This window comes from Meles meles, chromosome 20, assembly GCF_922984935.1.
Source record: "Meles meles chromosome 20, mMelMel3.1 paternal haplotype, whole genome shotgun sequence".
Classification (NCBI taxonomy): domain Eukaryota; kingdom Metazoa; phylum Chordata; class Mammalia; order Carnivora; family Mustelidae; genus Meles; species Meles meles.
In genome coordinates this window covers 55,995,081-56,016,974 of record NC_060085.1, presented here as the reverse complement: position 1 = coordinate 56,016,974, position 21,894 = coordinate 55,995,081, and the positions used below count along the sequence as shown (strand labels likewise).

The 21,894-nt window shown below is 48.4% G+C and overlaps 1 protein-coding gene across 3 annotated transcripts in view; it reads left to right on the top strand.

Annotated features, from left to right (window-relative positions):
- The window catches only part of FGD5 (FYVE, RhoGEF and PH domain containing 5), a 123,273-nt gene that overhangs the window by 75,561 nt on the left and 25,818 nt on the right, over nt 1-21,894 (top strand). For 2 of the 3 annotated variants that reach the window (XM_045990350.1, XM_045990352.1), the window contains exons 6-10: nt 12,587-12,747; nt 13,013-13,169; nt 13,802-13,889; nt 15,613-15,663; nt 16,259-16,317. In XM_045990350.1, the coding sequence (XP_045846306.1) occupies nt 12,587-12,747; nt 13,013-13,169; nt 13,802-13,889; nt 15,613-15,663; nt 16,259-16,317 (516 nt within the window). The remainder of the gene's footprint in view (nt 1-12,586; nt 12,748-13,012; nt 13,170-13,801; nt 13,890-15,612; nt 15,664-16,258; nt 16,318-21,894) is intronic. The other variant, XM_045990351.1, reaches the window with a different exon arrangement.

The following is a 21,894-nucleotide window of genomic DNA, read 5'->3' as shown; positions in this document are numbered from 1 at the left end:
TTAAATGTGGAGATATCAACTGAAGGCCCGGAAGTGACCTGGAGTTCCCTGAGGGAATGTGTGGAATGCGGAGGGGGCTTTAAAGCCCTGGGGGCCTGGCAGGTTTTCAGTTTGGGGGTTTTTTGTTTGTTTTTTTGTTTTTTAATATATTTGAGAGAGAAAGAGAGTGCAAGAATGGGAGGAGGAGCAGAGGGAGAGGAACAAGCAGGCTCCACACTGAGCAGGGAGCCGGAGGACAAGAGTGAGGATGATGATGACAACAAGGCAGGGCTCAATCCCAGGCCCTGCGGCTCCATCCCAGGATGCTGAGATCATGATCTGTGCTGAAGTCAGACGCTTAACAAACCAGCCACCCAGGTGACCCGCCTGGCAGGTTTTTGTGAAAGGGTCAGATGGACTAAGGGAGGAGTATTAGGAGAACACAGTGCAGAAAGGCAGATGAGAAGCTTTCCTCCCTGAATCTGTCCCCTGATAGCACCTCCCACACCCACCTTGCTCTATGGTGGTAGCCACCTGAAAGGGCATCAGGAGTGCCCAGGACAGAGCCAGATTTCTCAGACTGCTTGGAGGAACAGGACAGCCCTCCCTGAGCACTACATGCATGTTTAATTCAACCATGGCCTTGGTGCTGACAGAACTGGGGCAAGTGCAGGATCTAGAGGGACTCAGTGTCAAATTTATGAGTTTATCTGAATTGGGTGCTATCAGTTTGCCTCCGATTGCTGTCCCCTCTTTCCTCTCCAAGACATCTCTGGCTTCTCAGCACAGCTAGTGTCCAGTGTACCTGGACACTGGTGCCGTAGAGGAGGGCGGCATGGGCATCTGTTGACCTTCTGTTCTGTGCTTGACAGTTCACATACGTTATATCATTTAACTACACACATTCTGTACCCAGTAAATAGTTCTCAGATGGTTGAATGAGTCCAAAACTGAGTCTCAGAGAAAATGAGTGACTTGCCCAAGGTCACACAGCCAGTAAGAAGTAGGGCCAGGGCCATATGACTCCAGAGCCCTGAGAAGGGGAGGAAACAAACAGAAGTAGAACAGTCTGTTTAGGTGTAGGGAGCATTAGGAGGGGGGAATTAGTGTGAGCAGGAGGAATGAAGTCAGGGAAGGCTTCCTGGAAGAGAGGATGTTGAGATGGCGTTGATGGACAGAAAGTAGGAACAGGCCTTCTGGAGGATAGGAGCAGCAGGAACAAGTGGACAGAGTGGAGGGTTTGGGGGTGTGGGGTTTACCGGAAGTGTGACTGGAGAGCTGGTCTTCAGGGAAAGCCTGAATATCATGCCCCAGGGCCTTTCAAAAGGGAGGTAGAAGAATTTGGGAGCCCTGAGGACTTGAGCAGGGCAGATGTAGTGAAGGAGTTTGGGGGAAGGTTGGTCTGGTGGGTTGGATGGGAGGGGGTGATGCTGGGGAACCAAGAGGTTAACCCAGGCCAAACTCCTAGGTGGCCTCAAGCTGGGGAAGTTGTGTGGATCTAGGAAGATTGTGTGTCTGTCTCTTACTTTTATCTTTGCACCCGTGTCCACAGACAACATTAAGAAGTAAGTTTTAATTGAGTGGGGAGGGCCCTGTTTCTGAGTTCTTGCGGGCTCTCCCAGGGCACAATCAATGAACTCATTGATCTTTGTGGACCCAGAGAGTGACGGATTTCGGTTCAGTGTGAGAAGATGTGCTTTCTTTCCATTTGAACTGCTAGGGAGGGGGGTGAGCTCTCTGTACTGGGAAGTATGAATGTAGTAGCTATTGAGGAGTTCTCAGGAAAAGGGTTCCTCCCCAGGTGTGTGGGGTTCAAGAAATTCAGTTCAAGAAAAGAAATTGCTGTGTAACCCTGGAAAGTCTCTCTTTCTTTTAATCCTTCACCCTGAGATGGCCAGTGGGACTCAGACATTTTTAGCCATGGAAGCTTGTCTTCAAATGGAATTTTACCCGGAACCCCGATATGAAGACTAGCTAAAAGGAGAGATGCTTTGGTTCAAAGGTGGGTGGAGGCCAGAGTTTGGGCCCTGCCTCTACCTCCCTTAAGGTACCTCTGCCTGCCTCCCTCCTGGGGCTCCATGGAGCACAGTGTGAGAAATAGTCGACTAAGAAAAGTGGTTTTCCCAATGTGGTCCCCGAACCAGTAGCACCAGCATTACCAGGGAACTTATAAGAAATGCATATTCTTGAGCCCCACCCCACAGCTGTGAGATCAGAAACTCTGGGGATAGGGCCTGGCCATCTGTGTTTTAAGGAACCCTCCAAGTGATGCTGATGGGCAGTAACATTTGAGGCCCACAAACAGATGATCCTGTAAGGTCCCTTCAGCATGAGTTCTTTGTGATTCCCTGCCCCTTCAAGAAAGGCATCCTCTAGAACACGGGTCCCCAACCCTGGTTGTGCAGATAGCCAGAAGGTTTAAAATAGATGGTTTAAAAACATTCATTCAGCACAGTTATGAACAAAGCTCGGTCAATCTAAGGGTGAAACTTAAGTGAATGAGAATCAGTTTGCTCTCTGAGTAATTGGAGAGAAGATAACAAGCATACAGAGTAAGTACATAGCCTGACAATGCAAAATTTTGCAAAGCCATTGCTTTTCAGGCTGGGATACACATAACCCTGCCTGAGGAATGTAGTAGGTGTCCAACAGGACACATTTTCTAAGAGCTTCTGCTTTGCTTTAGATATATATTTTTAAGTAAGTTAAATCACACATGGCTATATTTTAGAGAATAATGTAAAACATGCCTTAATTCATAATCTAAAACTGAGACTTCAGAGACTTTCTGAGATCAGGGTGGTTCCCTTCAGGCTGTGACCCCAGAGTTCTGGAGGCTGTAGACTGACTGCTGAAGTAGTCCAGGAGAGCTTCATGATGGAGGTGGCATTTGAAGCAGCTTTAAAAGATGAACAAGGTATGGATTCGATGCCAGAAGCACAGAACAAAGACACAGAGGCTGGAAAAGAGGATTCCTGTAAAGCAGTGGTGCTCAAAGTGTGATCCCATGACCAGCAGCAGCAGCATTACCTGGGACCATGGGAGAAATGAAAATTATCCAGCCCCATCCCCAGCCTCCCAAATGGAAGCTCTGGAGGCAGGCCCAGCAATGGGGGTTTGAGTAAGTCCCACAGATGATTGTGAAGCATCTTGGGGAAGTCCTGGTATGCATAGTGAGCAGGTGTGGAAGTAGGTTGGACCATGAACTCCAGGCCCAAGAGTTTAACTTTAAATGAAGGGCTTGGAAGAGACACAAGGCAATGGGGGAAAGCAGCCCTTGTCTTCCCTCACCCAGGGACCTCAGAGAGCAGCTTTCTTTTTTAAAAAATGTTTTGTAACTTACATACAGTTACATGCACAAATCTTAAAGGCAGGGCTTAAGTTTTTTGTGTGTGTGTGTATGCATGTGCATGCACTTGGTACCACTCGGAATATTTTCATCATCCCAGAAGATGCCTTGTGCCCCTCTCCAGTCCATGTCACCCACCAGAGGTTACCACTATTTTCCTTTCCACCACATACGATTGGTTTAGCCTGTTGTTGGACCTCATATGAATGGAATCGTGAATTATTTATTTTTTTGTGTCTGGCTTCCTTAGCGCAATGCAATATATGAGATTCATCCAAGTATTCCTCTGTGTGGATATACCACCGTTGGTGTATCCGTCCCCTTGTTAATGATCATTTAGCTCGTTTCCAGCTCGGGCTATTACAAAGCTGCTGTGAATGTTCTCACACATATCTTGAGGGAACATGAGCAATCATTTCTCCTCAGTATCTACCTAGAATGGAATTATTGGTCATAGAGTAAGCACAGATCCAGCTTTTATTAGGAACTGCCAAATAGGTTTTCAAAATGGTTGAAGTGATACATACTTTCACCCCCAACATCTGGGAGTAATGTTCCTCATGCTGCGAGTACACTGGTATTGTCAGTCTTCTTACTTGTGGCTGCTCATGATGGTTTCTCATTATGGGTTTAGCTTGCATTTCATCGATGGTCGATGAAATTGAGTATCTTTTCTGTTTTTTAGCCATTTGGAAATCCACATTTGAAGCCTTTTGCTTATTTTTTAATTGGGCTGTCTGTTTTTTTCTTACAGATCTGTAGGGAATTCCTTAAATATTCTGGACACAAATCTGATGCGCACTGTGAATATTCTCCCAATCTGTGGCTTCCCTATTTCCATTTTTTTTTAAAGATTTTATTTATTTATTTGACAGACAGAGATCACAAGTAGGCAGAGAGGCAGGCAGAGAGAGAGGGAGAAGCAGGCTCCCTGCTGAGCAGAGAGCCTAATGTGGGGCTCGATCCCAGGACCCCGGGATCCTGACCTGAGCCGAAGGCAGAGGCTTTAACCCACTGAGCCACCCAGGCGCCCCCCCATTTCCATTTCTTAATAGCTTAGTTGAGATATAAATCTCGTTCCATACAATTCAACCATTAAAAGTGTAAAATGCAATGGTTTTTAGCATGTTCAGAGCTGCGTAATCATCATGACAGTCAATTTTGGCACATTCTCATCACCCCAGAAAGAAAGTGCAGTCCCCTAAGCTGTCGCTCCCCATCAGCCCATCTCAGCCCTAGGCACCTGGCTGTCTAGTTCTGTCTCTGTAGATTTTCCTGTTCTTGACGTTTCACATAAACTGTACCTTTTTGTCATCGGTGTCTTTCATTAGTATAATGTATTCAAGGTCGTCCACATTGTCGTCTGTCTCAGTACTTCATCCCTTTCCGTGCCTAACATTCCGGTGTGTGGATAGACCACATTTTGTCTATCCATTCATCAGCTGATGGACATTTGAGTGCTTCCCACTTTTTGACTATTCTGAAAATGCTTCTGTGAACATTCATGGACAAATTCTTGTAATGAACATACGTTTTCCATTCTCTTGGGAATACACCTTTAAGTGTAATTGGTGGGTCATACGGTAACTTTTTAACCTTTTGAGGATCCGCCAGCTGTTTTCCAAAGTGGCTGCACCATTTTAGATTCCCACTAATAGTGTGTGAGCATTCCAATTTCTCCCATCTCCTTGCAGGACTTGTTTTTATCTGTCCTTTTTTTTATAGCCATCCTGGTAGGTACAAAGTGGGATCTCATTGTGGTTTTGATTTTGCATTTCCCTAATGATTAATGATGTCAGACATCTTTTCATGTGCATCTTGGTCATCTGTATATTTTCTTTGGAGAAATGCCTTCAAACCCATTGCCCATTTTTAATGGGTTATCTTTCCATTGTAATTCTGCATACAAGTCCCTTATTAGATCTGTGATTTGCAAATATTTCCTCTCATTCTGTGGGTTGTCTTTTCACTCTTCAAGAGTGTCCTTTGAAGCATAGAAGTCTTTAATTTTGGTGTAATCTAATTTGTTTTCTTTTGTTGCTTGTGCTTTTGGTGTCATATCTAAGAAAGATTTTCTAGTCCCAAATCACAAAGATATACTCCCATATTTTTTTAAAGAGTTTTATAGTTTTAGCTCTTACATGCAAGTGTTTGATTCTGGGTTAATTTTTATAGATGGTATAAAGAAGGAGTCCAGATTCATCCTTTTGAATATGGATATCCAAATATCTCAGCATCATTTTTTGAAAAGGCTTTTTCCCACTGAATTTGCTTGGCACCCTTGTGAAAAATCACCATAAACATTTCTGGATTTATTTCTGGGTTCGTAATTCTATTCCATTGATCTTTATCTCTGTCCTATGCCAATAGCACATAGTCTTTTTTTTTTTTAAGATTTATTTATTTATTTGAGCTAGAGAGAGAGCAGAGGGAGGTCCAGAGGGAGAGAGTCTTCAAGCAGACTCCCCACCGAGCAGGGAGCCCCACATGTGGCTCAGTTTCATGACCCATGAGATCCTGACCTGAGCTGAAACCAAGAGCCAGACAGTTAATCAACAGCTACCCAGATACCCTGATACCATAGAACCTTGATTCCTGTAGCCCTCTAGTAAGTTTTAAAATAAGGAAATGTGAGTCTTCCAACTTTGTTCCTCTTTTTCAAGATAGTTTTGCCTGTTCTGGGTCCCTTGTATCTCCATGTGAATTTTAGAATCAGTTTGTCAGTTTATCTTAAAAAAAAGGCAACTGAGATTTTGATGGGGGTTGAGATGAGTCTGTATATCACCTTGGGGAATATTGCCCTGTTAACAGTATTAAGTTGTGAATATGAGACATCTTTCCATTTATATAGATCTTCTTTAATTCATTTTTTAGAGAGGGGGTAGGGACAGAGGGAGAGAGAATCTTAAATAGGCAGCACCCAGTGAGAAGCCCTATGTGGGGCTGGATATCACAAGCCTGAGATCATGACCTGAGCCAAAACCAAGAGTCAGGTGCTTGACCAACTGGGCCACCCATTCTTTAATGTCTTTAATTTCTTTCAGTGAAGTTCAGTGATGCCCATTCTTTAATTTCTTTCACTGATGTTTTGTTGTTTCCAGAGTACAGGTTGTATGCTTTTGTTAAATTTATTCCTAAGCATTTTATTATTTTTCATCTTACATTTTCAATGATTTTAAACTTCTGTCTGTCTATCTATCTATTTTAAAGATTTATTTATTCTAGTGAGAGAGTGAGCACAAGTAGGAGGGGCAGAGGGAGAAAGAGAGAGAATTTCAAGCAGACCCCACACTGAGTGTGGAGCACGGAGCCCAGCACAGGGCTCAGTCACACCACCCTGAGACCATAATTTGAAAGTCGGTCCCTCAACTGTGCACCCAGGTGCCCTGAACTTCTATTTAAAAATAAATTCAATTTTGGGGCATCTGGGTGGCTCAGTGGGTTAAGCCTCTGCCTTCGGCTCAGGTCATGATCCCAGCGTCCTGGGATCAAGTCCTGCATCGGGCTCTCTGCTTAGCGGAGAGCCTGCTTCCCTTCCTCTCTCTCTACCTGCCTCTCTGCCTACCTGTGATCTTTGTCAAGTAAATAAATAAAATCTTTTTAAAAGTTTTAAAAAATAAATTCAATTTTACAGAAAAGTGACAAGAATAGCAGTAGTACATAGAACAACCAAATTCCCTTTTTCCATATTCAATCTGATAACATGAAGTCCAATTTATTTCTTTTTCTGTATGGCTCATACTTTTTATATACAGTTTAAGAAGTCTAGGGACCCCTGGGTAGCTCAGTTGTTTAAGCTTCCAACTCTTGATTTCAACTCAGGTCATGATCTTGTGGTCATGAGATTGAGCCCCACATTGGGCTCTGAGCTGGGCGTGGAGCCTGCTTAAGATTTTCTCTCCCTCCCCCTCTGCCCTGCTTCCTCTTCCTCCCTCTCTTAAGAAAAAAAAAAAGTTTTTGTGTGCCCCCACACAGAATTGTTTTCAGGGTTCCAAAGTACCCTCCAGTGACTGACCAGGCCAGGTGAAGCCATGTCTCCTGGATAGCTCATGGCCTGCCAGTGCATGTTTGTGATACATGTGGGTCTTGGTTGAGTTTGGTGTGTGTTTGGCCAGATGGGCAGTGAGCAGCCACATCAGTGGTTTGACATTCTGACTACCCACCAATTGTTTAGTCCAGACAATGGAGATGCTGTGCTGCCCAGAAAACTCAGTAGTAGGTTTGGAAAAGAGAAAAAGGGGCCAAGGGACTAAGCCCTGCTTAGGAGGTCCCTACTTCCTCCACCCCACTCACAAGCCCAGGACAGGGTTCTGAGAACCTGTGAACTCCAGGAAACTTGTTCGGGCTCCAGAGCCAGAGAGGCAGTCCTCACACTCAGGCCTCTCCACCAGGCTGTCCTATGGTCTCTGTGGTTGGATAGGAGCCCTGGCCATCACTCTGGAGAACTGGGTTCTCCACCTCCTTGACCTGAGCAAGTCACTTCCCTGTCTGGGCCCATCTGTAAATGTGGAATTGGCATGGAACAAGGGAAAGAGCCGAAACTTTGGAATCAGGTTGACTTTGGCTTGAATCTTGCCATCTTAGTGGCTTTGGGCAATTTATTTAACCCCTCTGGACCTGATTATTTTATTGGCAAAATGGAAACAGTACTGCCAAAGTGAAAGGGTTGTTCTGAGGACTAGATGGGAAAGTGACTGTACAGTGTTGAGCTCAGATGGCATGCAATGTTCGGTATATGTTGACTGTTGTGTTGCTCACTTTCCCTGGCCTGGGTGCTGGGGTTACAGTACCTCAATCTAGGGGAGAAGGAAAGCATAAAAACGAATCATCCTAAAACATAGCAGAAGGCAATGTGCACAAACTCTATGAAGAAGGTATTTGTATCCCCATTTAGCAAAGGAGGAAATTGAGGTCCATAGAGATGAAGTGACTTGCCCAAGGTCATACATACGCAACTGTCCAGGTAGACAAGGACTCATTTGTGTTCTCTAGGCGTTGGCTTGGAGCCTAGAATCTCTAAGGCTGGAACAGGAGCTCCACAGGGATCTGGGAAGTGAACATGGTGAGAAGGTGGACTAGACAAGGAAATCCTTGAGCCCAGAGGGGGTTTGGACTGGACCCTGTAGGCATTGGGCCATTCAGTTCTTCTTCCTTAGTATCTCCCATCCATCCCCTCTCTCCTTCCCCCTGGCCACCATTGGGTCTGGGCCTCTCTCCTGGATGACTAGGACAGCCTTCTCACTTTTCTTGCCCTCATTCTGGCCACCTCCAGTTTGTTCTCCCAACAAAGTAAATTTTCTAAGATAGAAATTTGATCCAGTAATTCCCTGTCACCCCAGAATGAAACCCAAGTGCTGTTAAAAGCCTGCAGGGCCCTGTGGGATGGGTTCCCTGCCTGATCCTCCAGTGCCGTCATTTTCTAATCCTGTACATTTTCTGCAAGGTGCACATACACACGGTACCCAAGACATACTCAGGTTACTTCCTTCTCCACCTCAGGGCCTTTGCACATGCTGTCCCTCTGCCTGAAACGCTCCCCTCTTATCTCAGTGGAGGTGTTGCCTTTCTGGTATGCTTTCTGAAAGGTAAGCCAGGTCTCCCTTGTGGCCAGCTGTGGCTCCTATGTTTTTCTCCATCACAGCACTTACACCTCTGAGTGGAAATTGTGGTTTTACTCCTCTTTTTCTCTAGATTGCAAACTCTTTGAGGGCAGAATAACATTTCCTGCTTTCACTCTTTCCTCAGGGCTTTGTGCAGAACAGGCAGTCAGAATATATGTTGAATGAATAAGGGGATAAAAGCCGGGTATCTCCTACCTCCTTTTTCCGTCTGAGAGACCCTGGGTGCAGTAATGGCCAGAACTATTGAAACAGCAGAAACATTTCAGGGAGTGATGGATGGTGTGGCTGGCACATGGCACTGCCAGCCGATGCATGAGTTTTAAGAACGGATGTTTGTGGCGAGTCCAATTATGCTCTGGTTTTTGAAATGAGTCATGTTGATGATGGCCATACTGCCCGTTGGGACTGAGTCAATTTAGTGAGAATTAATTACAAATGAGAAACTAGCTTGCAGAGCAGTTAATATTTCAGTTCCCTGGGGTCCAATGCACATGCAGCCAACAATCTTGTCTTTGCTTGTCCTTCCTTCTCTCCCTCACCTTCACCCTCTTTCCCTTTATGTGCTGGTCTGGGTGACAGAGTGACCGAATTATGATCTTGGCTTCCCTGTGGCTCACTCTCCTTTTCCGTTAATTAAAGGTCTTTCAGTCAGTCAGTAGTCAGTGAGTACTATAAAACTCCTCTGTGTCACATGCTCTGTTGGACTTTAGAAACACAGCAGGAAACAAAACAGATGTGACCCTGCTCTGAAGATGTCATAACTACAATATAATCATAACTGCCCTGGGGACAGCACTTCACAGTTTACAAAGCAGTTTTATTTTTTTTTTAAAGATTTTATTTATTTATTTCACAGACAGAGATCACAAGTAGGCAGAGAGGCAGCCAGAGAGAGAGGAAGGGAAGCAGGCTCTCCACTGAGCAGAGAGCCCGATGCGGGGCTCCATCCCAGGATGCCGGGATCATGACCTGAGCCGAAGGCAGAGGCTTTAACCCACTGAGCCACCCAGGCGCCCCTACAAAGCAGTTTTAAACGTCAGGATGAGCCTCTCAGCAGCCTCGTGCTGTGCTTAGTGGTACTGTTATCCCCATTTTACAGGTGAGGAAATTGAGGCTCCTATAGGTGACAGCTTATCCACAGTCATCAGCTGCTCTTCTGGTGTATCTGAGCTTGAACCTGGCGCAGAGCCAATAACAATGTGTTGAAAGTCCTGTTAGCCAGCTGCCCAATCAAGAGGGATTACTGTCTACATCAGGATGTTTTCTTTCTTTCTCTGGGATGCCAAGGCTGAGAAGACCCTGCAGGGCTGGAGGCTGGGTCCTAACCATGGAGACTCGTAAGGAAGAGTGGGAGGGTCCTCCTGCCCTGTGTCAGCAGAGAAACCCCCACTCCAGTTTCAGAACAACCCCAGTGTCCCAGAGCCCACTGTGGGCAGAAATAAGAACTGGGGCGCCTGGGTGGCTCAGTGGGTTAAAGCCTCTGCCTTCAGCTCGGGTCATGATCCCAGGGTCCTGGGATCGAGCCCCGCATCGGGCTCTCCGCTCAGCGGGAAGCCTGCTTCCTCCTCTCTCTCTGCCTGCCTCTCTGCCTACTTGAGATCTCTGTCTGTCAAATAAATAAAATCTTAAAAAAAAAAAAAAAATAAGAACTAAACACCACCCCCCCCACTTGCCTCTCACTTTTAGATGACATTTTCTCCACCCTCTGAAACATGCTTCCAGGAAAGGCTCTGATAGCTTAGGTGCAATGGGATTTGGTTTCTAATTATAGCTCTAGCATATGGCATCCACTTAAGGACACACATACCTTCAGCCAGAGAGTCTCATTAGTTCAAGACTCAGCCCCAAATTTCTGACCTCAGTGATGGGACTAGAGGTGTCCTGAGACCTTCAAATTGCACTTGACTGGGGCTGATGAGGGCCGGCCTCAGGAAGAGCCAGCTCATCCTCCCTCCTTGGGACCACAAGTGAGCTGCCCTCTCCTAATCCTTCCCCACGGATTCCTGGCAGAAGCAGGTTGCAGCAGCAGGAGGTCAGCTCCAGACAGGATGAGGTATTCAGGAAGTAGAGACCTTTGTAACCCCCACATCTGGCGTCCTCTGTCTGACGGCAACCTCATTACAGATACTGGAGGAGGGGAGGGTGCAGGAGAATGTGCTGCCTCTCCCATTCTGTGTCCTGCTCTCTCTGTCAGTCCCTGCTTCCCTCCTCTCCCCCACCTCCCCTCCATCGTTCTCTCTCTCTTCCTCATTTTTCTTTCTTTCTCCCCTTGTCCCTCTCTCTGACCCTGACCTACCTCCCTGCCTTTTTTTCCTAGCCCTCCCCTTCTCCTGCATTCCTTTACTGTGAGAGAACATCAGAAGGACTTCCTGGAGGAGGAGCTGCTCATCCTCTCTGGCATTTTCCCCTTTCAGATCTCAATGTAAAGAGACCATTTTAGCAATGAAAACCGTTCAGCAGTGGAATTAACTGTCTTGCTCAGCAGTGAGTTCTCCAACAGGGAGGCAATCAAACAAGGCAGTGTGGTCATCTTTCCTAAATATTATAAAGGTGATTTGACCTTTATTTGGACTGGACCACATGACCTCTGATGCTAAAGTTTTTCCTGATGTGCACTGCTCCACAATTTGAGGTGCTTTCAGTATATCCTATATATTTAAAACTACAGAGCTCTGGTTCATGCAAGAGCAGGTGTATTTGAAGATAAAATTTTTTTCTTGTGAGAAAAATGTTTTGCATTTGTTATCATTTTAATGTTCAATTTAGTTGAATTTTTAAGTAATTAATCATAATACAGAAATTTTGGAAAACAGGGAAGAAAAAAATCATTCCTATCTTAGAGCCCTGATACAACTATTATATACATTTTGATTCACTTCCTTTTAGCTTTTTCCTTTGTTTCTGTTTTACAGGACTGTGTTAAGGTAGAAAGACAACTTTGTATCCCTTCTTGATTCTTGGCTCTAGGACATGAATATTTGTACATAGTCACCATTTGTATCATTTTCAGTGACTGCTTAACACACCATGGAGGGGTTGCCTGTGACTTCTTTAGCCTTTGTTTTATTTTTTTATTTTTTTAAGATTTTTATTATTTATTTGACAGGCAGAGATCATAGGTAGGCAGAGAGAGAGGAAGGGAAGCAAGCTCCCTGCTGAGCAGAGAGTCCGATGCGATGCGGGCTGGGCTCGATCCCAGGACCCTGGGATCATGACGTGAGCTGAAGGCGGAGGCTTTTAACCCACTGAGCCATCCAGGCACTCAGGCACCCCTAGCCTTTGTTTTAAAGCAACACAGTGCATGAACCTTTTCAAAGATGGATAATGGTAGAGCACTTTATATTACTTCAAAGAGGGGATTACCCAAAGAGCATGACCCAAGTTCAGGAGTGAACATGCTTAACACCCTCCACTGTAACAGGAGTTGTATTGGGTGCTTTGGGGGCACGAGTTATCTGTGATCACCAGGTGTGTGTTATCACCCCTGTTTTATAGGTGAGAATGCTGGGGTCTGAAATGCTGGCCAAAAGTCCTATACTATCTGTGTAGGTCAGGACTTCAAAGCCGTGAGGGGAGCTCCCAGGGAGGACTTGTGTTCAGTCCTGTGAGCTGTGGTAACAGGGCTTTGGTGTTTCAGGATTTCCATGGAGCTGTCATGAGGGCCTTGGATGAAATAGACCAGGAGGGCAAGAACACATTGGCCAGGGAGGAGCTGAGGCGCAGCCTGAATGAACTCCCAGCCATCCGAGACCTTCATCAGGGGATCCTGGAGGAGCTGGGGGAGAGGCTGTTGCACTGGTGAGCTGTCCATGGACTCCTGCCCCTACTTCCTTCCATTGCACTGGGCAGGGGGCTCTTAAAACCCAGCATGTGGAATGGTGTCTCCATTTGACCGATACAGAAGCCGAGACACAGGTGTTAAGTCACTTGCCTAAAGTAAAACGAGCACAAGAGGGTCAAGCTGGGGTTGCCACCCAGTATTGTGACTCCAGCGCTCACCTGTGAGCACTGTGCTGGTCAAAAGGCTGAGTTCTCGCTGTCCCATCCCCCTCCCCGGCTGCAGGGAGAGCCAGCAGAAGGTGGCTGACGTCTTCCTGGCCCGGGAGCAGGATTTTGACCACCATGCCACTCACATCCTGCAGTTCGACAGGTATCTGAGTCTGCTCAGTGAGAACTGCCTGCATTCTCCCCGGCTGGCAGCTGCTGTCCGTGAGTTCGAGGTGGGTTCCTTGGTCCTCTAAGAACCTGCCCTAAGGATACGGGGTGGGGTGGGCATGGAAGGGCTTATTGTAAATCAGTAGGACTTCTTGGTAGGTCTGAGGCCAGAGGGGAAGACCTGGCTGGGGGAGGAGAGGGTGACCCAGTAGGAGGGAAGTCCTAGAAACCAAGAACATTCCCTAATGGATGATTGATGACAACTCTATGAGGCCCCCACCATGGTGAGGGTTTTAGTGACCATTCTCCTGTCCCAGTAGAAAAGCATAAAGCAAGCTAGGGCCCCAGCCACTGGAGTGACCAACAATGGACCAACAAACTGGGTATCCAGTTACTAGACAGAAAAATGGGGGCTTTTTCCCTTTTACTAACATTAGATGCAAAGCAGGGACTAGTAGATCCATGTTACTGAATGTAGCACTGACTGTGAGCCTGAAGGAAGGAACTATCACAGCAGGGTGGTGCTAATCTGGGAGGCCTTCCTGGAGGAGGGGATCCCAGTTTTATAGATTGGGGAGGAGCTCAGTGTGACAAGGAAAATGTGCGGATGGAACAGTGTGTGAAGGATGCCGTGAGCCTGGTGCCTTGAGACAGAGGTCTCTGATGGAGTTTTGTCCTTCTTGTCTCTCGGGAGCAGCAGAGTCAGCAAGGAGGCGGCCAGAATGTGAAGCACCGGCTGCTGCGGGTGGTTCAGCGCCTCTTCCAGTACCAAGTGCTGCTCACAGGTGGGCCCCACAGGATGTCAGGGTGCCCTGAGGGAATTTTGTGGGGGAGGCACCCGAGGAGGGGTGCTGGTGATGGTGGCCAACTGTGTGATGACAACCTCCCCTCCTGCCACGGTGGGAATGGGTGGGGGAGGACTGCTCTCAGTTCCTCGTCCCTGCTTCTCCAGACATGCTAGACTCGGTGCCCACCTTCCCTCCAGCTGAGCTTTGGACCTCCTGCTGCCAACATGTGGCCACCTTCTGTGTCTTACTTCAGCCTCTCCCATCCTAAAACACAGAAACTCGTCCCTTCCCCCATTCTGCATTTCCTCGGTGGGTGTCTTGTTTCCCTAAAGCTGTTCTTATCACCAGGCCCTTCTTATGGCCAAACCAGTGGACATTTTCCACTTTGAACCTGCTGTGGCCATCTCTGTGGCTTAACCACTGACCACTTTCTGCTTTTCAGCCCTCTCATTCTGAGGCTTCTGTGATATACTTACTCTTTCCCCCGCCTCCCTGAGACCTCTCTACTACCCTTCTCCATCTGTGTTGACAACCTCCCTATGTCCACTCTTCCACTAATGTCAGTGTTTCTTGGAGCTCAGTGCTAGGTCCTCTTTCCTTCCTTCCTGTATTACAAACTCTCCAGAGGGAGTCATCCCCTCCCTCCCTCCACCTGCCAGAAACACCACACCTCTCTCCTGAGCTCCAGACTCATTTACCCAACTGACTCCCAAATGGACAAAGACACCACGCCTGGGGAACTGCCGTTCCAGTGAGGGAGATGGACACCCACACATAGAGATATGCATGTAATTCCGGGTAGTGACCAAGGCCATAAGGAAAGTATATTAGGGCCAACAGACATGGAATTTGTTCATCTAATTCAGCGAATGTTTATTGAGCGTCTACTGTGTACAAGGTTCTGTGCTAGATCCTAGAGATACAGCAGTGAATTAAACAGCCAAAACTCTGTGACACTGTGGAGTGTATACTTTAACAAACTAACAAGGAAATAAAGATATGTCAGTGATAAGAGCTCTGAAGAAAATAAAGCGGGCGGAGGGGATGGGGGTAATAGGGCTCGGAATTAGATACAGCACTCAGGAAGGACCTCTCTGAGGAGGTGACACTCCATAGAGATCTCAGCCAAGTGAGGACACAAACCCTATGAAGATCTGGAGAAAGAGAGTACCAGTGGAGGGAGTAGTGAGTGCAAGGGCTCGGGGGTATTAACAGGCGTGGCGTGTTCAAGCAATAGTAAGAGAGCCAGCATTGCCAGAATGAGTGAGTGACATGGAGAGGTCACTGGAGAGAGGCCAGCCCATGCAGAGCTTGTGGGTATAAATGTGTTAAAGGTTTAATATATCACACTCCACTGTGTCGATGGTCACATCTGTTCCCCCGTAGACAGTGTGCTTCTCAAGAGCAGGGATTCACCTTGTCTGTGTCCCTATGCCAAAGGCACAGCACAGTGCCCGGCACTCAGTGGAGACCTGCTGAATGAGGGAAGGACTGGCAGTGCCGGCAGTGGCGCCGGTGATGATTCAGGAGGCTGTTTTGTTCCGGTGTGGTGGTGTGGCGGGCTGACAGCGGTGAGAGGGTGGATACCCCATTCTTCCGGCACTTTTCCTCCAAGTCTGGAAGGGGGGCTCCTCCTGTGGACAGGAGGGACTGGCCTCCCAGGGGCAAACTGACCCTGGCTCTTGTTCTCCTTGCAGACTATTTTTTTTTTTCCTTGCAGACTATTTAAACAACCTTTGTCCGGACTCAGCTGAGTATGATAACACGCAGGGTAAGTACAGCATGAACCTGGAGGATGAGGACATATTCCCCTTTAGGTCCCTGTTCTCCCAGCTCTGGTGCAGGATATAGCCCCCTCCCTGGCAGCTGGATATGCAGTGGGCAGGAAACCTCTGGGACTTCTGAGATGATTCCCCCTCACCTCAGGCACAGGCATCCCTGGGATGGGCTATCATCCAGTCAAAGAAGAGGGCAGTAATCAGAATTTGGTGCTAGGAGGTGGTGTCAGGTCTCAAAAAGTCACCGTAGTGTCCCTATTTCCTCCCAGTTCTATGTGACTGTCCATGCATATGAACTACCAGGGCAGTCCCTATTTTAACATACTCAGTTTACAGTCAAGGGAACTAAGGCATAAAGTGGTCAAATCACTGTGAAGGACACTTAGGCAGTAGTAGCACAACAAGGGTTGGGCCTGTAACCTGATCCAGCTGTGGGAAAACTTAGTGCCATCCACAGACAAGCCCCTGCAACTGCGGTGATCTTGGGGAGTGGGTGGGAGAGAGGGGAGGACAGCAGAGAGGCGAGGATGGTGGCTCCTGGACTGCCCTCCTCTACAGGCCTGCTGTCTTCTCTGCTACCCTCCACAGGTGCACTGACTCTCATCTCCAAAGTCACAGACCGTGCCAACGACAGCATGGAACAGGGGGTAAGTGTGTTTCCTCGGCTCCTTCTCTGGGATTCAGGTCTAGGACTCCCTCTAGCCTGCCCAGGTCTGCCTTGTGATACTCCACTTCTGGGGGTGCTACAGGCAACCATCTGCTGGTACCTGGCAAAGAGTTCTTGGCCCTCAGGTTGCTGTGTGACCTCAGGTACTGTGTATTCCTGTCTGGGTCTCTGGTTCACCATTACAGTAGTGAGGGGGGCTACAGACTTGTACAGATCTGGCGAGTAATGTCCTGATTGTGGTCTGAGACCATCTGCTTCAGCACCTGGAGTGCCTTTTAAGTTACAGATTCCTAGGCACTCCTTAGAATATCTGGGGGGCATGTCCAGGGATATACATTTTTAACAAATACCCCAGGTAGATATTTTGCTCACAAAAGTTTGAAAGCCACTCGTCCACAAGAATATGTGAGCTCTAAGTGCACTCCTGGTTGTGCCAGAGTGTACCTGGCATTTAGTAAATAGTTTTCTGCCAAGGATGGCCAACTTTATCCCATGTCCCAACTCTATTCGAGTGGTATATTGATGTGTCCCATATTTTCTGCTCCACCAAGATGAGACTAGAGCTTTGTGTTGAGAAGTATCCTGAGGCTGATCCTAGCTCAGGGGGAAGGAGTTTGGTGGTCAGTTAGTGATATGTCCTACGGGCAGAGGTGGGAGTGATGGTGCTATGCCTGCCGAGTACTTGCTCAGCTCTGCTATGGCAAATACAAAGAGCATCGTTTTAGTGAGTCATCCACAGGTAGAAGAAGAGGAGGAGCGTCACATCTATGGGACACCTACTCCGTCAGTCTTGTGTTGGGGACTGGAGATCCAGAGATAAGACATGAATCCCAGCACAGAGGATATCACGGCGTATGGAGGAGTAAACATGTGGACATGATAAGCATCATAAGGGAGAGAGAAAATGCTACATGGTTCAGAGAAGGAAGCCATCCCTCCCAGCTGGGGCTGTGAGAAGAGATGATGTGGGAGGTACCCCCACAGGGAGGACACATGCCTCAAAAACAGAGAGAGGAAAGGTGTGCCAGGAAAGGGGGCGAGCCTGGGCAGAGGCATGGAGAGTGAGAAGCATAGGTCACATCAGAGATCAGAGAGGAACCCAGCATAGGTGGAAGATGGGAGCAGGCGAGGTGATAGGACAAGAGTCTGAAGAGATGGTGTGCTGAGTGTGGAGGCGAAAGCCAGATGGATGTGAAAGTCGGTACATCAGACATGTCGTCATCATCGGGTCGCCTGCCCTCCAGCTCTGGGGTCCATGAGCTCCTTGGTGCGTGTTGTTTTGGCATCCTGTACATACAGTAGGATTTCCTTCAGTGTAGCCACAGACGGGAATGCTTTGGCGTCCCTTGCCCTGTTGTGACGTGGCAGCAGATGGGCTGGCTTCTCTGCATCTTGCTTAGCCAGGGATGCCTCTGTTTCCAAAAAGGAAGACTGGGCCAGGAAGGGCCTTATCTTCCCTCCTGCAGGTGGCACCCTCCTGCAGAAGGAACTGGAGGAGCTGCAGCCAGAGCCCCTGGAGTGCTTTCCCCCAGCTTTCTTGAAGACTGGGGTTAGGTGCTGTGCCTGGCACAGGCTGGCTCCTGTCTCTCCAGCTGCCTGGGGATACCACACTGGGCCTGCTCTGGATTAGCAGCCCCTACTGCACACTTCCTGGGATCAAGCTAGGACTCTGCCTGGGCCATGGACAGGTGGGTCCTGCCCAATGCCAGGGCAGAGCTCAGTGGCTTGAGAGGCTAAAGGACAGGCTGGGGCTCTGCCTCTCCCTCCCCATGGCCACTACCCACCTCAGGCCTCATCACCTCCCAACCCTGCCATTCCATTCAGAGTGATCCTGTTAAAATATGTCTGGTGGTGCCATTCCCCCATTTTATAAAGCCTTCTGCATCTCCACATTGCCTTCAGTAGAATCTGGGAAGTACTTACTGGTTGTGAGAACCAGGGAAGGTTTCCTGGAGGCAGTAGCATTCACGTGGGTTTTATGCTCACATCAAACCATTGCTGTAACTCCCCACAAAGGTAGCTAAGTTGGAGATACGTTTTCTAGGACATGCCACATCCCACCACCCTAAAATGGGACCCACATACCCACCTGACACCAGGTCTGAAATGCCACTAATAAGCTCACTAGGATAGAGTACTGACAGCCAAGCCAAACTATAAATCCATTTAGCAGCCTGTTAACAGAAAACTGTTAGGTGATGGGAGAGGCTTTGGGAAGTGTGACTCTAAGAGCAGTGGCCCAGGTGACCCCTTCCCTGCCGTGATCCTCATATCTTGATGAAGGACAAGGGAGCAATGGGAGCAGTAAGGAAGACGGGAGGGGAAAGTCTTAGAAGGGGGAGAAGTCATCCTCACCAGCTTTTCAGGAAAGGCTGTGGCAGATTCCTGTGTAGCATCCTTCTCCTGGTGACCACAGCTCCCTCTGTTGAGCAGGGGATCATGCCTTATGTTCTCTAATGCTCAGGGGAACTATTATCAGCCCAGTGTCGCAAGCAAGGAAACTGAGGCCTGGAGAGACAGGTTGCTTCACCGACGATCCCTCAGGTCTCAGCGTGGGAGCTGGGTTTGAATGGGAGCCTTTCTTAGCCACCAGCCCGACATGCCTGCACACGTCACTTACAGGATCAGACCTGCAACCTCACACATATTCTTGCATGAAAACATATCCACCTGTCCATGCACATGGCCCTGCTCCTCTCTCACTGACACACAGAGATGTACACAAGGACCGTTCCTCTCTTTCCCACAACAGGTCTGTCTTTTCTTCACCCAGCCCTGAGGAATGTCATGAAATGTAGGCCTGGAGGTTTAGAGTTGGCTCCAGGTTTGTGAGCCCTGGGAACTCCTTCAGGAACTGGTCACAGGTTGCATCAGAGAATGGAGGCACCTTGCTTCTAACTGCAGTCACTCAGACCAAGCCTCAGATTCCCAGAAGGAAAATCCCACATCTGCTTGCAAAGTCAGGCTTTCGAGGCTTTAGATCAAATTAGCCATCGACTATCCTCTTCCCCATAGCATAAACGTAAACTGTCTCCCTTTAGAACAGAGTGAGGGGACAGGTGTATGTCTGGGCTCTCTGACTTTCACTGTCATTTTTTAAAATAGACTTTAAAAAAATTTTGTATTGAAGTACAATACACATAACATAAAATGGACCGTCTTAGCCATTTCTTTTTTTTTTTAGATTTTATTTATTTGACAGAGACCACAAGTAGGCAGAGAGGCAGGCAGAGAGAGAGAGGAGGAAGCAGGCTCCCCGCTGAGCAGAGAGCCCAATGTGGGGCTCGATCCCAGGACCCTGGGATCATGACCTGAGCCGAAGGCAGAGGCTCAACCCACTGAGCCACCCAGGCGCCCCATAAAATGGACCATCTTAGCCATTTCTAAGTGCACTGTTCATCAGCATGAAGCACACTGACATTGTTGTGTGGCCATCACCACCGTCTGCCTTTAGAACTCCCGCACCGTCTCCAACTGAAACTGTCCCGACTAAACACTGAGCCCCTCCCCCAGCCCCTGGCAACCACCATCCTCCTCTCTGAACAGATTTTATTTCTTAGAACAATCGCCATTACTCTTAAGTTCCTGTCTGCTGGTTCTAACACTTGTGTCACCTCTCCTTCTTGTTTGGTTGGACGCTTTATTTCTTGAAAACGAGTTGGGGTTCGTTCTTGCTTTTTATGTTTCTCATAACGTTTGATCGAACGCCGACACTATGTGTTGGAAGAATTGCGGAGACTGGGGGAGTATCTACCCCAGCAGTAGGAGTGCCTGTGTTTTGATCGTGCCATTCACGTAACGGGTGGGGCGTTGGGTCTGGGTTCTGTTACTGCTCTGTCCCCTTCAGAGCCCCACAGACGTCCCACTCATCCAGAGGGGCTGCTATTACCTGGCACTGTTTGTGGCGCCTGAGATGCCAGAGAGCTTTTCTTACTTTTCTTCTCTACCTGTGGCTCTTAGCAACCCCTGCACCACAGAAGGGGCCTCTCTCTATGCTCTTGCCCCTTCTCAGAGGGAGCCTGCTGTTTCCTGTTATGCAGCACTGCGCTCCCAAGTCTCTGCTCTCTGGGACAAGCCTCGGTCTTAGGCAGGGCCTGCTAGCCAGGCTTTCTGTGCCGTGCTGCCCCTCCTCTGCATGGTAGCCAAACACGGCTATGGCTGTGGCAGGGCTTGGATGGGTTTCTGCTTAGTATTCATGCACAATCCTGGGCCCAAAGGGGCACCTCCCTTCTCCTCAGGGAAGACGGCTTTTACTTCTGCCCTTTCCCCAGGAGCAGTGAGTGGCACTTGGCCTGTCCTCTGGGAGTGGATTTCTTGGCCTCTCCCAGGGGCTGAGAGTTTTATACAAGAGAGGGGGCTGGGATTTTATGCCAGCCCCCCAGTGGCAGCCTGCATGCCTTCACCACCAAGGGGGCTTCTTTCTGGCCCCCTGCCCTGCCCCTCGTCTTCCTTGTGAGCACCTGGCGGGAACTGCTAGAAAAGAGCTCGCAAGTGACTGCAGATGTGCCTGGCGTCTGGGGCTCTCTGTTATTCTAAACTGTCCCACCAGCCCACACCTGACCTTTCAGAATCCATTAACATTTTAGCTGCTTTCTTCTCGTCCTCCTTTATGCTGGCCGCCTCTTCCTCCTGTGCGTTGGCAACGGTGCATGTGTCTCACGTCGCTGTGAAGGGGCTTGTCAGTCTTCGGGATTCGGGTCCGCTGGTGGCCTTGGGACTTCAGCTCTCTAGCAGATGTAAGAAGAGCCAAGGCTCTGTAGATTAGCCTTTTCTTATGATCAGGCTAGGGACACTGTTCTCTTGCAGCATTCTACATCATGAGTGGAAACGGAACAACTACTACACATTTCTAATGTGCAGAATTTTGTGCCCAAAACTATGGACAGGGTAAAAGGCTCTTCAAGGCAATTTTCCTACATACAATTTTCACCTTGTTAATTGACATGCAGCCTGACCCTGCATAAGGCTCAGGGGGCACCCACCCCACGGGTTAGACGCTTGTTATTTCTAGTATAATGGGGTGCTGTACAGAGGGAAGGGAGGCATGTCACTGCATATTGTGGGTAACCCAGTGAGGGCCAACAGTTCCCAGACACATTTATTTTTCTTCAAGGAGCACAGATGTGTTTCTTCCCCTGGTGGAACGTTTTCTTGATTACTCTCCCTCAGAGGCCCCACCCCAGGCTGTAAGCCCAGAGAGACAGTCTGGTCTGGAGTCTGGATGCTCCAGGCCTTATGGGGCATGCAGATGTAGAGTAGGAGCCATGGCCTGGAGATATATATCGGTATCAGATAGTGCAGCAAGGGCAAGTGGCTTTGCCCATGGCCTGCAGAAGATGGCAACATCGGATCCAGGCCCGGAGGGGCTAGCCTGAGGATAGGCAGGCCACGTGCCGGGCATCCTGCAGACCCACGCGCAGGTCCTGAACCTGCCACTGACAGGAGGTCAGATTTTGGGCAAGGCCCTTCTGGGTTCTGTTTTCCTCCTCTGAAGTAGAAGTAATGCCACTCCTAACAGAGGGACTAAGACCCCTTGAAGGGGTCCTGACCATCTCTC